The sequence below is a fragment of the Vidua chalybeata genome, chromosome 4 (assembly GCF_026979565.1).
Source record: "Vidua chalybeata isolate OUT-0048 chromosome 4, bVidCha1 merged haplotype, whole genome shotgun sequence".
Taxonomy (NCBI): Eukaryota; Metazoa; Chordata; class Aves; order Passeriformes; family Viduidae; genus Vidua; species Vidua chalybeata.
In genome coordinates, this window is record NC_071533.1 from 19843488 (window position 1) to 19858430 (window position 14943).

The 14943-nt window shown below is 37.5% G+C and overlaps 1 protein-coding gene across 5 annotated transcripts in view; it reads left to right on the plus strand.

Annotated features, from left to right (window-relative positions):
• Window positions 1–14943, plus strand: part of CCSER1 (coiled-coil serine rich protein 1) — a 603186-nt gene that overhangs the window by 146827 nt on the left and 441416 nt on the right. For all 5 annotated transcript variants that reach the window (XM_053941467.1, XM_053941468.1, XM_053941472.1 and 2 more), the window contains exon 5: window positions 6877–6997. In XM_053941467.1, coding sequence (XP_053797442.1) covers window positions 6877–6997 — 121 coding nt within the window. The remainder of the gene's footprint in view (window positions 1–6876; window positions 6998–14943) is intronic.

The window sequence follows — 14943 nt, forward strand, 5'->3', positions numbered from 1 at the left end:
AAATTCATAAAATTCCTGAGGTATTAGTAAATACAGGCACAACCACTTTGTAGAAGAAAGTCTGCAAGTCACTATAAGCTGAGGGAGGCTGCTTGAGATCAGGAGTTAAGGTGCTACCCTGTGGAATCTTTCTGCCTCAGGAGAAACCAAACTGCAGTTGTTCTCTTAATGCAGTGGAGTTAACAAAATATGCAAGAAGTGGATCATCAGTTTTGTCATTACCTATGTGATTATTTTAGAAGTTGGTGTTTCCATTACTTACCATGTCTGTAGGATCGGTCCTTAGGTGATCAGGGCATACCCTTTCGTTCAGCATTCCATTAGGCATGAACATTGAAAAATTACAGTTTAATTTCTTATGCATGGTGTACAAGTCACCAGACCTAAATTTCACTTGTGGCTCTTACTATGTTATCACAGTGGCTTGTGACAACAAACAAACTTAGGACACAAAAGCAAGGTTGCAGATAATCACTGCAGAACTGCTGGTGTGTAAGAGGAATTCCCTGGCTTCTGCTTAATGCTGCATTTTGTACCCTTTATGTTTTTATACCAGTGTAGATAGCACAAAGCAGATGTGTGTGTAGCCTTTGTATAAAAGAGCCATGAAACTTAAGAACCTGATAGAAAGTAATTCATTTGCCCATAATGGGTCTGTAATTGTTGCTATTACAAAATTTCTGATTGTGACTATGTTGTGTTTAAGAACCAGGCCTGTGGTTTTATTGCAAAATTATTGCAGCAAACCCTTTGGGGACTGTGAGCATATACACTCATTCTCTTAAGTATTCACTTGACCAATATTGTGAAACGTAGCTGTTTCTAGGGAACAAGAGGCCCTAGAAAAACTGTTGAACTAATAAAAAATTGAAATTCATTTAGTTTCCTTTTTTCTCCAAAGACTATCATCAAATCTAGGATCAAGCAACAGAAAAATGAGGCCTTTTTATTATTATTTTTTAATATTGAGGTTTTTCCTAATATTATGTAGATGGGCAAAAATAGCTTTCACATAAAGTACCTTGACCTTTTGTGTTGTTTTAAAGAGACTGAAAGTCTTCTTGGGCTTTAGGGTTTAATAACAAAGTAGTAAAAGACTTTATTGTGTTTCTGGGGCTGAGAAAGAGGGTATGGAACTGAATTCACACACTTGGTTTCTTGGTTTTGCTGAAGTGTTTCATGCACCTGATGTTTGGGGTTGATGGAGAAACAAATCTGAATGCTGGTTCTTTTCTGAGCCCTCTGAGTGACCTAGGACTATCAGAGGCCATATCTGTGCACTCAGGAAGGGATTAACATGGTGGTTAGTCACAGTTCTTCCTGGACATACCAGAATTAATAGAAAGGATTTCAAGATCCTCTCTTATATGCTATTCCTAATGTCAGCAGCTTTCCTGGCAAAGTAACTTGAGTTGCGTGTTGTAAATGTTTTTTTTTTTTTTTTCCTCAGCTCTTCACTTGTTCTAATATTCTGAAGGAATTTACAATGTATCCACCCTTCCTTTTTGGTTGGTTGGTGTGTTTGTGGTTTGGGTTTAGTTAGCTTTTTTGTTTTAGCAAAAGCTCTATTTTAAGTGTAACAGTTCTTTGTCCTGAATTTCCCTTGTCTGAAGAGCCTGTATAGGGTGCCGCCGTGCCTACTCTGAAGCTCCCTGGCTTCGCCTGCCCAGCCGAGGCACGGTCAGCAGCAGGGGACATTCCCCTGTTTCTCGAGGAGATTTGGGGAGCGGCTAAGACAGAGCGCTTCGCTGTTTGCCTTGTTAGGAGGAGAGGCGGCGTCCAAGGAGGTAATGAGGGAGTCGACTCAAGGCCAAGGAAAAAGTCTCAGGTTTAATGCAAACTCCAGGGAGCACCGAACGCCATTGTCCTGGCGGCCAAAAGTGGCCTCGAGGTTCTCACAATCATCTTAAGTATTGGGGCGGTGACAAGGGGGAAGGGACGCCCACCACCCAATGGGGGTATTCGGGGGAGGGGAAGGTAAAAGGACAGACAGACACACAAACCAATGGGGAAATTTAAGGGAGGGACCCCTGGCCCTTGTCCACTCACTCGATGCCCAAGCTGGAAGATTTTGGTAGAGTGGGATTAGGAGCTGAGTGATGGACAAGGTACCAGGGAGGGGATTGAGCATTTTCAGGGAGATTGGCGCTGGGGGAAGGGCAGGAAAGCTCAGGGTGTAACCATTGGGGGGTGAAGGGGCAGGAGATAAAGACACAGTACAACAATAGGGGTTACATATTTTGCAGCTCTTGTCCTTTGTTCAGAGCACCTCAGAGGGTGACTCATTTCCTGAGCCTTTTCATGGCAGAGAGGTATTTAGGAAACCATGTGCCAAAGTGTTCTCGGTGCCTGCAATGAGAATTGGTGTTCCAGAGTTATTAAAACATAACCTCTGGCCTGGTAGTAAAAGGGATGTGGGACTGGGTACTTGGCATCCAGATGTTACTCCCTCATGCTCCAATCCCCTATCTCCTACAGTGGCAGCTGACTGATCTTTCAGGGTAAAGCATTTAGTGCCTTCCATGCTCCTGGCTGCTTGCTTAGTTTTTACCAAAGCAGAAGGATTTTTGATTTAAAACAGCGTCTGTTTCCAGATTTGATTTGTCTCTTGAATGATGAGAGCTCATAATTTTAAACTTCATAGGCATAAATGTAAATACTTTGGATTGTCAGGATAAGTGCCCAGATTTCTGAAATCCAGAAATACTTCACTGTTTTCGTCTCCCTGTGTCATGATTCCCTTATGCTCCATTGCACACTGCATATGAACATTTCCCTTCTGTTTTCTTTAAGCAGGTAGTACTGGCTGCTAATTTCATCTTGCATTGTGTCAAGGGAGACTTTTTTTGATAGCTAGCAGTGATAACCAGATTTTCGTTCTCCTCAATTAAAAAAAAGAGGGGGGGGGAAGTGTGTACAATTAAGTGTTTGAAATAGATGATTTAAATGACATCCCTAGAACTTAAAAATATTTTTATTCTCTGGAGAAACACATTCTATTCTGTAGCTGTTGAAAGCTTCCTACTGTCCTACTATTTAGGGAATTAAAATTTTTTCACTGGTTGGTTCAAAGTAGGAGAAAAAAATGTTTAATTAGTCATTCTCATTGTTCTTGAAAGAAACAGCAAAGAAAGAAAAACGTAATGTTTTTCTTCTCCAGATGTAAAGATCTGTTTTGATAGTGAATGATGTTCTGGGACTGCCTAAACCACCTAGAGTAAATCCAAGCTAGCACTCCTAGTGATAAATATATGGGGTACTTTTAAAACACTTGGTGATGGAAGAAAACAAGCTGCATGCATCATTAAAGGATCTGGGGAGAAACTGCAGCTTCAGAAGTAGTACAGATCTTTTATAATAGTTATCTATGAAGCTAAGACTGTTTTCCCTTTCTGTTGAGCTCTCCTTTACATGACTTGTAATTTGTAGGTAGTGTCTTTTGTTTCACTAGGAAAAATACGTTTCTGTAATGATAACACAGATATTCCTCCAGTTGTGTTACTTCACTACAGTTATTAGCTTGTTCGTGTAATGGTTGAATTGCAAATAAAGGACTGAAAAATACCATCTCACTTGCATGCAAATTGTTTTTCTTTTTTCTGAAGGTATTCAGTGTATAACACATTTCCGAGATACTAAATGTTATTTTCTTAACGAAACTGCTACGAGTAGTATAAAATTGGCTAATTTTTCCCCTTGTTGATAGCTTGTACAGTTTTTTCCACCATTCTGCATCAAGAATAAGATAGTAGGCGGAGGCAACTGATTACATTGATGACTTTGCCAAACACTAACTCACATGACTGAAAATTGTGCTTTCCTTACCAATTTGTGTGGGAAGGCTAAATTTTTAATATCTTGCTGGATGTTAAGGAGCAAGTTTGATGTGTGAGAGGATTTATGATTAAAAGGCGCGATCCCTTAGAGTAATTGTTTTTCTAATGTTTGTGATATTTTGAGGATTGAACAGATTTCAATTCATAAAGAGTACAGACATGTAGACATGTGTAGATGTCATGAATGGTCTTTTCTGGGGTAACATAAGCCACTTGTAGATTAAAAAATGAAGTTGTAGAAATGAAGCTACACTTGAGAGTTGAGTTTGGAATGTAAAATGCAGTCTTAAGTAAAACAATACCCATCCCCATCAGTGTTAAAGTTGGGAGTCCACATTCAAGCACGTTTTCATAATTTTAATGAAGGCTATGAACAGATAGTAAGAGCATACACTCCAGTAGGTGAAAATTACTTGCTGCTGTGCCATCACTACTTCATGACATTTTAGTTAATTATACTGTCCCATAATGACTTATGACTGTGCACAGAGAGTTGAGATAAAAAGGAGGAATTGCAGTGATTTTCAAAATCTAGACCAAAGAGTATTGCTGTCTAGAATGGGGGGATAATACATTCCATGAGCTGCAATCACTGGATGACCACTAGGTTTGTCTTATAGGGGATTATACAACACCTTCATAGCATGAATTATTAAACAAAAACAATCTCACAGTTTTATTCATTAATGAATTTTCTGTGAAGAGTGGGAGACTTGCACTGTCTTCTTTGTTACTTGTGAGTCCATCTTTTATAATTTTTTGTAACTGCTCTGGTGGACAGTGCCTGATCTAAGCAAACCTTCCCCTGTGATGCTTGTCACCAGACCTTTTACGGGTTCTGAAGTAACTTCATACTCCAGTAGTAATACAGGTCTTCTGAAGAAAAATATGTATTTGCTTCATCCTTTATGCTCTGTTTTATCAGTGTTTCTAGTTAAAATTGAGGTGCTGAATATCACAGGTGCACTATGACAAGCCTATTTTTTGGCAATTCTTTGACTGTAAATAAAGAGAGAGACATAAATGTTTTTTTTTTTTTTTTTTTTGCACATACTCAGTCACTGGTTGTAATGAGAAAATACTGTTTTTAAATTACTTGGTGCCTACCAAGCAGAATCGTGCTAGTAGATGGTGTGCTGGTTGTACATAATATAGTAGGATGTAAAATCACAAAAAAATCCATTTTTTCTTATGCTGCTTCTTTAGTTCAATGTATTTTGCATTAGTTTCATCTTAATCTGTTATACATCAAGCTACAACAGAAATCCTGCTTGCATGCATGCAGTCAGTATAGCAAGCTCTCTTTGTGTATGACTGTCTTTTGGAGATGTGTGTCTGTGATAGTGACAAAGTATTGAGTAATGCTGGTTCCAAAGAAAAAAGGAAGGTAAGGTAAGGGCATCTTAGGTGGCTTAGTCACTTAGGACAGTGTGTGCATTAATATTTAAAACACAAATATAAACAATGCTGGAAAACATCAGATTAATTAAATGCAATTACAAGCACTCCCCAAAAGGTTTCCTTCCTGACAGAGCTGCCTGTGCTCCAGCCAATTGTGCTGCTTGCTGAATGGCTCAGAAAGCAAAAAAAGACCTTTGTAGAAATATCCAGCCCTGACCTGACCTGTTCCTGTTGGTGTTTAAGGGTGTTTGTGGAGCACCAGCGTGTTGTGCTGGTATGTGCCGAGTGTGAATTGAAGGTAATTCATGCCCTCGGGGTAAAATGGCACAGTTGGCTGTTGTTGACCCAGTCAGGTCAAGATGGGTGGAGTTTTACTCCAGTTTTGCTTCTTTTGGCAGGGGAGGATAGGCTATGCCGGAGGTATATTGTCCGTGGGCAATAAGGGGGCACGTGATTGTGGAGAATGGAATAATAATAATTTAATTTCACAGTTCAATGTTCCCAGCTGTACCAATCTTGCATAAAAGTATGTACTTGTGAAATGTGTTCTTTCTGGTTTTGAATTACTCAGAATTTTCCACAGTCTTTCTGCTTTTACAGGCTATGTTATTGGCTTTTTGGGCACTTGTTCACTCTGTATGAAAGAGTTCTGTGTGTTATAAAATACTGCATGTCTTTCTGTTTAAATACAGGCTCCCACATTTCTTCTTGCTTGTATATAATACATTAAAGTACCAAATGTAAGATAAGAAGCTGTCATGCTTTGTTGAATGAAACCAACTCTTAATTCTGGCGTTCATTTGTTTCATGCCTTGGCTGTAAAGGAAATCTATAGCTTCAAAATCAGTAGAAGTGATCACTGCTAAAAGCTGAATTACTAGCGACACTTAAAATTTACATTTTTAGAATGTTTATGAATTGTAATATATATAATTGTCTGTTCAGAGATCAGAAGCTTTTAGATTTTCATTTATTAGTTCTATTTGAGCCAAATGCTCAGCTCAAGTGCGTGATCATTCTTCTAACTCTAAATACTGTCTAAGTTGTAACATTCAGCACAGTAATACAGATACAATTTTTATTAAAAGAAAGCATGAGTCAGTATATCAGATATCACTTGCAGACCATTTGGATTTGGCCTTTTGGAGTAAAATGAGTCATAACAGTTAAAAGTGAAAAATAAGTCACTAATTAGATTTTCTTACATCTATTTTCTTAAAAAATTATAAAATTTTTGAAAATGTGAAGTTTGCCTGGAAACCACTCATTATTTTCACCCTTATTTTCAGTCTGTGATGAAAAATAACTAAGAAGTGAACCATACTCTGATGTCACTTATGAAATATAAGTCCTTTTAGGATTCAGACACACCGATGAGCTAGAGCAGACTGACAGCAGATCTTGTGCTAGGTAAAACTGAGTGAATGATTAATCAATGGCAAAAAATGTGCAACATAAGCACATTAGGAAACGTGAAAAATAATGGCATTTTCATTGCATGTGACCACAGTGAAGCCTAATTGATTATTTGCATTTGTATTTTTCACAGTATGAATAGATTTTTTTTCTTCTTTTTTTTTCTTCCTTTCAAGTGCAAACTGAGTTCGCTGTTTAACACTGATACTTTTTATCTTTGCAGTGTGCCGGGAAGACTCATACCAGTCAATAGTGTCATGTGCTGCTGTAGTACTCACCCCTGTAGAGACAACAGTGGATACAAGGAAAAAAGAACAGATGATAATGCCTGATGTGTCCAAACAGTGAGTTATTCAAATAACATGATCTTTTACAAGTGCAATTTAAGCACCAGGCCAGATTCCTTCTCATGGATATGCATATCCACCCTCCTTTCTCTTTCATTTAGGCTTTCATAGGTGTTTCCAAAAATAGAAACTGGCCTGAGGCTAAGCTGCTGCTTTTGTTCATTAGCCTACATTTTTTTCCAAGACTCTGGTAATGATATATATATGGAGGGAATGAGCCTTTATATGCTGAGAAACTGACTTTTAAACAGGTTTGATAAGCTGATTCTTTTTGTTCAAATAGTCCTTTCATTCTTGCAAGTAGTTGATTTTTATAAAGAAGGTGATTTGTAAATGCTCAGCTCATCTGCTATATTTCAGTATTTTCCAGTGACCATTTTACCTCTGTAGCACAAGAGGCATCTTCAAAAGTGCGGTAGTGCATTCTTCTAGGGAAATTTTGTTTACTTAATTATAGTGTATTTTGATATCTTGCATTAGATGAAAATCAGAGTGTGCGGTAACATTTGCCTTGTAATACCAGGCATGATGGTTATTTCTTAATGATTGAGTCCTTGGAGAATAAAAATAATTTTGTTTTCATGAAAAGAAAGAAAACACAATTGTAAGGCTTTATCATAACACAAACTTGAGGTCTGTGCCTTTTAAAGTATGAAAGGTATTAAAAATATGACAATGGATAACATCATTCCTGTTCATTTATGTTTAGTTTTCTGCTTCTCTTGGTATGTACAAGTTTATCTTTAAAATTGTCTCTGGAGTCCTGGCTTACATGCCTATTACTGTAAGAAAATGAAAACATCCCCCCACATCCCCAAAATCCCTGAAACATACAAAACAACACTGGTGGATTAGAGTAGATTAGATGGGTTTTGATCTTGCTGCAGATCTATGACTTAAGTCTGTATCTGGCTGTGGTATCTTTTTCAATGTGGTGATAAATGCATTTCATCTAGACTAGCTGCACTTAAAATGTAACACAGTATGTTACCTACTGTCTAGGTATTACTGTAAGGGCCTTGTGTTTGAAATGCTGTGGGCATCTAATTGTAGTAGTGCTTCTGTTGTGTGGTTCTCTGAATACCAAGAGACTGGAAAGGCAATGGGCTGTAAAATACTGTGCTGAAATCCAGAATAATCTTTCTGGTTAGTTCAAAGCAGCATAGAACATTTGTTCTTGTCTTCAGTAAAAGGGAAACCTGCACTGTTGTTTGATTGGCTTTTTCATCTACTGTGATGAGATTCTATTATGAATTCATAGTAAGAAACTCTGATATTTGTTGAGCATGTGCTGAGTGAAGCCACCTACCAGATTTTTGGCATGTTTGGGTTTTTATTATTTTTTTTTTTACAACCTGATTAGTGTTATCTTCTAAGAACACAGACATAACTTTTCCTAAGCACTCAGAGGTCTCAGAAACATGCTCTAACAACCTCTGCTACTCTTCCAATACTAATGTTTAAAAATATGACCTGTGGCTCTGGAATTCTTTCAATGAGGAACAAGATTGTGCTTAAACAGATTAAATCTCTTTGAACTTGTCCATCTGAAACTGTCAGTGCATAAGTGTCTTGAAGCCAACATTTCTGACAAGTATATTTGAAATTAAACAGAACTATCTTGCTGTAAAAAGTTTGCAACTGGAATTTGGTAAATTTTGTAGAAACCTTCAAAGTAATTGTAGGGAAGTGAAAGCATGCAGCTTCAGGAAAATCTCCAGCATTATGAATGAAATATCAGCACACTGATCTTTTATTTCACCCTGTGCTTTCTACATGCAGATAGCTTTCTTCATATCCAGTTAATGGAAGCAAAACAGATCCTAATTCCTGTGTCTAAGTATCTCAGTGTCATCTATCTCCAATGCAAACATGCCCTTGGTGTTTGTTGAATTCCATTGACTGGAATGCAGACTCCATGTATCTGCATGTGTGGATTATAGTTATTGATCCTCAATTCATGTGGAAAACAACATTGATGCATTGATTTTTATACTTATCTTTGTGTACCTACATGGTTTTGACTTGCATGTCCAAAAATTGTGCATGTTACATAGGGCTGAGCAGTAGCCAGCCATCGAGGTCCTGTAGGGAGAAGTTTCTGCCTCCAGGCCCTACAGGACAGAGTGTGTTTAAAATAACTAATGCTTTCTAAAGCTACATAAGAATTTCTGTAATCCAAACCAGATAAAATGCATATTAATGATAATAAAATGTTAAACAGTTACAAATAGCTAAAAATAATTCTCTTGTATGGCACAGTAAAATTACATCCAAGACATTCAGGACACAAGAAGCTGTGAATACTGGGCAGGGGAAAAAAAGAAAAAGCTCTTAATGCTACTTGTATAATATTTGATTAATGATGTTATTTTGTTTTAGAAAGAAACTGTTTAGTGGCTTTAAATAATGTATTTGCCTAATGTATTTTTTTTTGTAAGCAGCAAATGGTGCCAGAAGTTGTAACAGCAAATCTTAATGAGATTTTAAGTGTCCATGATAAGTTCTTATCAGGATTGCAGGACTAAACGGCCAATTCCCCCCCCCCCCCCGCCCCGTATTTTTTCTTGGAAGCTCAAACTCTTTCATCGGAGAGTAATTTCATAGTGATACCCAGGTAATTGCTGACTTGTTGCTTGTGCACTGGGCAAAATCCCTTCCTCAGTTATTCACCAGGAATGGATTTGGCAAGAGGAAGAGCACACCTTTGTGGTTTTTGTCTTTCCACTCCACAACAGGCATTGAGGCAGAAAAATCAATGGTCAGTGTGAGGTTAGGGTGACAAACAGGAAATGTGAGCTCTTCCTTATTTTGTTTTCTTGGCCCTCCATTTTGTCTAGGATGTTGCATTAGCTTTGCTAGATTTTGTAGAAATAAAAGCCTTAAAAACCTCTTGCTGTCTTAATAGTTCAAGTTACTGAGACCTCTTTGTGTTGCCATAGTGATACATCAGTCAGTTGTTCTCAAAGGTGCCCAGATGCTAAAACAATTGGAACATTTCGAACAGTGAATTCTGCTTACAGAGTCCTAATTTTAGTCCTTCCTATCTGAATTCTAATATAAATAAATCAGCTCTGGCACAGAGCAATGGCATGAGGAATCCTCACTTCAGTTTAAAGTTCTTACAAGGCAGCATGGGAGAGGATGCATGGCCCAGGGAACTGTATGTTATGCTTTAAATCAATTTAGCTTCTGCATCACTGGGCAAACTCCAGGGCTGAAAGGTCAGCCTACAAGGGGCAGTGTGGAAAAAGAAGTGTCTAAAGACACGCGAGTCTTGGAGTAGAAAATGTTCTTCTGCTGTGTGATGTTCATAGGTAAATATAGAAAACCATTCATGTGCTACTAGTGCATGAAAAAAGTATAGTGAAGTTCAGGTGCACCATTTTTTAATCAGATTTAAAGTTAAGCGGATAGGTGTGTACTTCATTTGATGTGTTTCTTTGCATATGACTGCCCTGCAGTTCAGAATCATGATGGCAACATGTAACCCTCTGAGCTGGCTAATTTAGAGGTGGTTTGTGCATAAGTACTTCAGCTGCTGTCATATTTCTGATTTTTATTTTTACATAAAGGTATTATTTGCTGTTAAAGTGTTAGAGCTACAGATCTTGTTATGTCATGAAGCAGATGCAGTAATTTGACAACTCTTTTCCATGTCAGAAATATTTTCCTGAGTTTTAGGAGAGATTTATATCATTAATCAAATATTATACAAGTAGCATTAAGAGCTGCTTCTTTTTTTCCCCTGCCCAGTATTCACAGCTTCTTGTGTCCTGAATGTCTTGGATGTAATTTTACTGTGCCATACAAGAGAATTATTTTTAGTGTAGAAAAATGATAGGATGTTTGGCAATGTTTTTAAACTGAAAGAAGGTAAATTCAGACTGGATCTAAGGAAGGAGGCTTGTACAGTGAGGATGATGAAACACTGGAGCATGTTGCCCAGAGAAGTTGTGGATTCCCCATCTGTGGAAACATTCAAGGGGTGTTGGATGGGGCTCTGAGCAACCTGATCTAGCTGGAGGTGTCTCTGCTTACTGCAGAAGGATTGGATAAGGTGGCCTTTAAAAGTTCCTTCCAACTCAAACATAGTCAGTGATTTTATTTTATGATTTTAAATATCACCGATCATTTGACAGTTCTTCAGACTCTTAAGATCAAGTTGTTTTTTTTCTGGTAAACCCCTCAATGAGCTTATGTAGTGAGTCTTTGCAATATTCAGTCTGTGCCAAAGCTGTTTCACTTGTACCTTGCAACTGTACTTACCTGAGCAAGGTTCTTAAGTGTGAGATCAAATACATGAGAAAGCTTCTTGAAATCACAGTGACTAGCTGGGTGCTTGCTGATGGAAGCAGGCTGCTAAGGGGGAGAGTTACAGCTCTAATGCCATTCTGTACAGCACTGTTTAGTGCAGATGCTAACCCAGGACTTCACTACTGATACAGATTGGAATCTAGGAAGATTTTGGTGCATATATAGACTGAATTTATTAGCTGCAATAAGCATATTCCAAAAGTCATGAGCTTTCTTCCTTTCAAGTTGTAGGCATATAATTGTTACATCAGAAGACTGGTAATCTTTTTTGACTCTTGAAGCTTTGCCTAATTCCTTTCAAAAGAAGTTCAAACTGAGCTGATTATGTACTATTCTTCACTTAATCAGTTGTGGATTTTCCTTTCATTTTTTTTCACTATAATTTTTTTTGCATTTTTGATAAATCCCAGGGAAGATTTTCTTTCCCCTCAAAGCAAGTGATCTTATATTACATCTGTAATTTTTGATGCTTCTGCTTTATCCTGTTATTGAGAGATGCCTCTGCCTGAATTAAAGTGTAAACAAGGGGTTGAGGTGATACCAGCAATATGTGTACATGCTTCTCTACAGTTTGCCAAAGTGAGAACCCTTATCTGAATGCATTACCTAGGATGTGCCAGGCCTGGAGCCAGGCCACCCTGCCACTCCATCCTGTGCTTATCTCGTGGCAAAGTCCTTCTGTGGCCTTAAAATCACATTTGCCTGTCTCAAATGCCATTTAAGTCCTTACAGCCCCTCAGTGATGATGTGAAGTGTGGTCTCTAAAACAGCTGGGTTGTCAGGCAGTGGTGTCCACATCACGATTCCTTGTCTGCTCTGGCAGTCCTTTCAAAAAGGTATATTTCAGTGATGTGAAACAGGAATGCTTTTCATACTTGTTTGGAAAAGCAGATAAAAGATGATTGTACTCTTTCAGTTTCTGGATGATTGGGACAATGGAAGCATGTGTCAGTCTTTGGGTGAGAGAATGCAGAAAGGAATAGGAATGCCCAATGTTGCTCTGGAATGACCATACTTCAAAAGCTGTGGTTCCAGCCCAGCTGAAAAACCTGAGACATCAGCTGGATTGCAGAATATTCTCCATCACTACATTTTAGTGATAATAGGTAGGAGAGGTAGCATTTATATCCATTTTGTTAAAGCAGATACTTTGAAATGGAGTAAACATAAACAGTGTGTTTATGCTGTCCGTGGTCTACTTTTACATTCTTTTATCTATTTTGCTAGTTAGTTTTTAAGCTCTATTTAGCGACTTGAAGGGGAACTGAAAATTTCTATTTTCTGTGTTGTCTGTCACATGGTCTCCTGTGCATCCTGTATTGCTTTTTGCACATAATGGGAAAAGAAGTTATTTTGCTGTGTTCATGTCTCCTTTGAAATGGGAAACTTTTCAGAAAATAGTATAAATACAGCATTTACACTTTTTTTATTGTCTGCTAACTAGTTGAAATTACTACCTGACACTGCTTCTTGTCTAGGCTGCTCAAATTGGTAACTTATTTCTTCTTGCTTTGAGGAAAAACAGAAAAATAAACCAGACTCTGTTGTTTCTATTTTTTTTCCTGTGCTCAGCCACTGCAAAAATGCGAATGATTTTGTAAAATTAATTATAGGTAACAGTTATGCAAAGGAAATGTATTTGCACTGCAAAGTGAATATGGAAGAAATCTTATATCTGGTTATAGAATGGGAGTATCATCAGTTCTCATGTTCCTTCTCAGTCACTGCAACCATCAATTTACAGGAAAGCAATCTACAAATGTAATTTAAGTATCTTAGGCAATTGTTTGCAGCCAAGGGATGAAGCAGTTCTGTACAGCTTAATTTGATCATGAGTTGCAAATGGTGAATAAGCTGGTTTTGGAGAGCCACTGACTAATTGCAGTTACTGTGCTTAGTATTTTCAATATTTTGTAATTCAGCTCCTCTCTTTTCCTCCTGTGTGGTGGTGAATAATTCAGGAGGGAGAGGAATGATGGCAGTTGTCCTATGATGATGAAGAATGATGGAGGGAAGGGTGCTACATAGATCTTATCTATAGCCCTGCCAAGTAAGCTTTGATCCTTTGCAATTGTAGTCATTGTTTGGAAAACTTCCTTTTTCCTATGACAAGAGATTTGGTTTCTAATACACCATCAACTGTGAATGCTTCAATCATTTCCCTAAAGTATTACTGATGTGGCTGAACTCAACTTGAGCAAAAGATAAAGGGGTGGAATGTTAAGCAAGGTACTTAATGAGGTCATTTTGAATCAAAATATGGAGAATCAAGAAAATGACAGCATTTTCTAGTTGAGGTAATTGTAACTGCAAAGTAAGATGAGTGCATTGTATCATTGTGTAGCTAGTCTTCCTTAAAAAAAGAAAATTAAAAAAATTAAAAGAAAAATTAAAAAAAGAAAATTAAGAAAATACAACTTTCCTGATGATGTTTCTAAGCACCAGATGCTGAAAATTTGGATAGAACTTTCTGAGTCAAAATACAGTTACTGTAATATACATTGACAGAGTGTGGCCAAAGCTGATTTAAAACATTGAACTGCACAAACAAAGGACAGTGCACTTATCGGGAATACAAATTTCCCCTGCTTCAACAGCAAGCACTGGACAACATAACTGCATCTACAACTACAGTTCCTGAAGTAGATCTGAAGTTATCATAAAAAAAACCATTGTCACCAAATCACAGTAACACTTAGAAAACAGCTTTGCCTACAGCAAGATCACTTTGTTTCATTGAGATACATTAAATTATATACCTTTATGATACCATAATGTCATTCTAGTTTTGGCCTCTACCCTAAAAAGAATGTCCTTTGGAGTAAGATTATCAATTTATTTATCAGATCTGAGAAATGTTTTTAATTTGTAAATTAAATGAAAATCTGTGCATTCCCTTGCATCCTTCTTTTCTCTGTTATCTGTGAATCATCACACTCTCCACTGGGCATTTCTGCAATAGAGGAAGCTTTAATTACATTACTTGCTTGTCCTTCATGTCCACAAATTTCCCCAAAAGAAATACATCAAGATAAGTAATTTTGCACTATTTGGTTATAGAGCTTATTTAAAAACATGCCTTTCTTATATACATATATAGGCAGGTGCTTAAGATAGACTGGGTTCCAGAGTGCAAGTTTTCTCCTATATGTTCTGTGGTGTCTGGAAGTGTCTGCTTTATTTGCATAACTGAGAATTACAAATCAGACCACAAATATCAACTTGATTCCAACATGGCAGTCTCACACTTGGCAACCAAGAGCTCTTCTAAACTGATGGCCTTGAGTATTGCAAAATATTGCAATATACGTTGCAAAATATTCTTGGCAAGTACATTTCAATTAGAACAATAAACCATAAGACACAGTTTTGAATTTTAATTTTGGGCTGAGATTTTTGCTGTGTGATGAAATAGAAATTATTTTTTATATACATCAAAGCTTCTTAATGTCTGGAACAATTCTAAGAGGAGATGTTGAAGTAAATAAAACCCTACCTGGTTCAATCAACCTTAAAGAGGATGGCTACCGTAGGTAATGGAGGCAGAGATGTTTAAGACAGGCTTAAGCAATTGAAAATCAATTATTTTATCTGGACACCTCCACCTGAAGAGCTGGTATTATAAG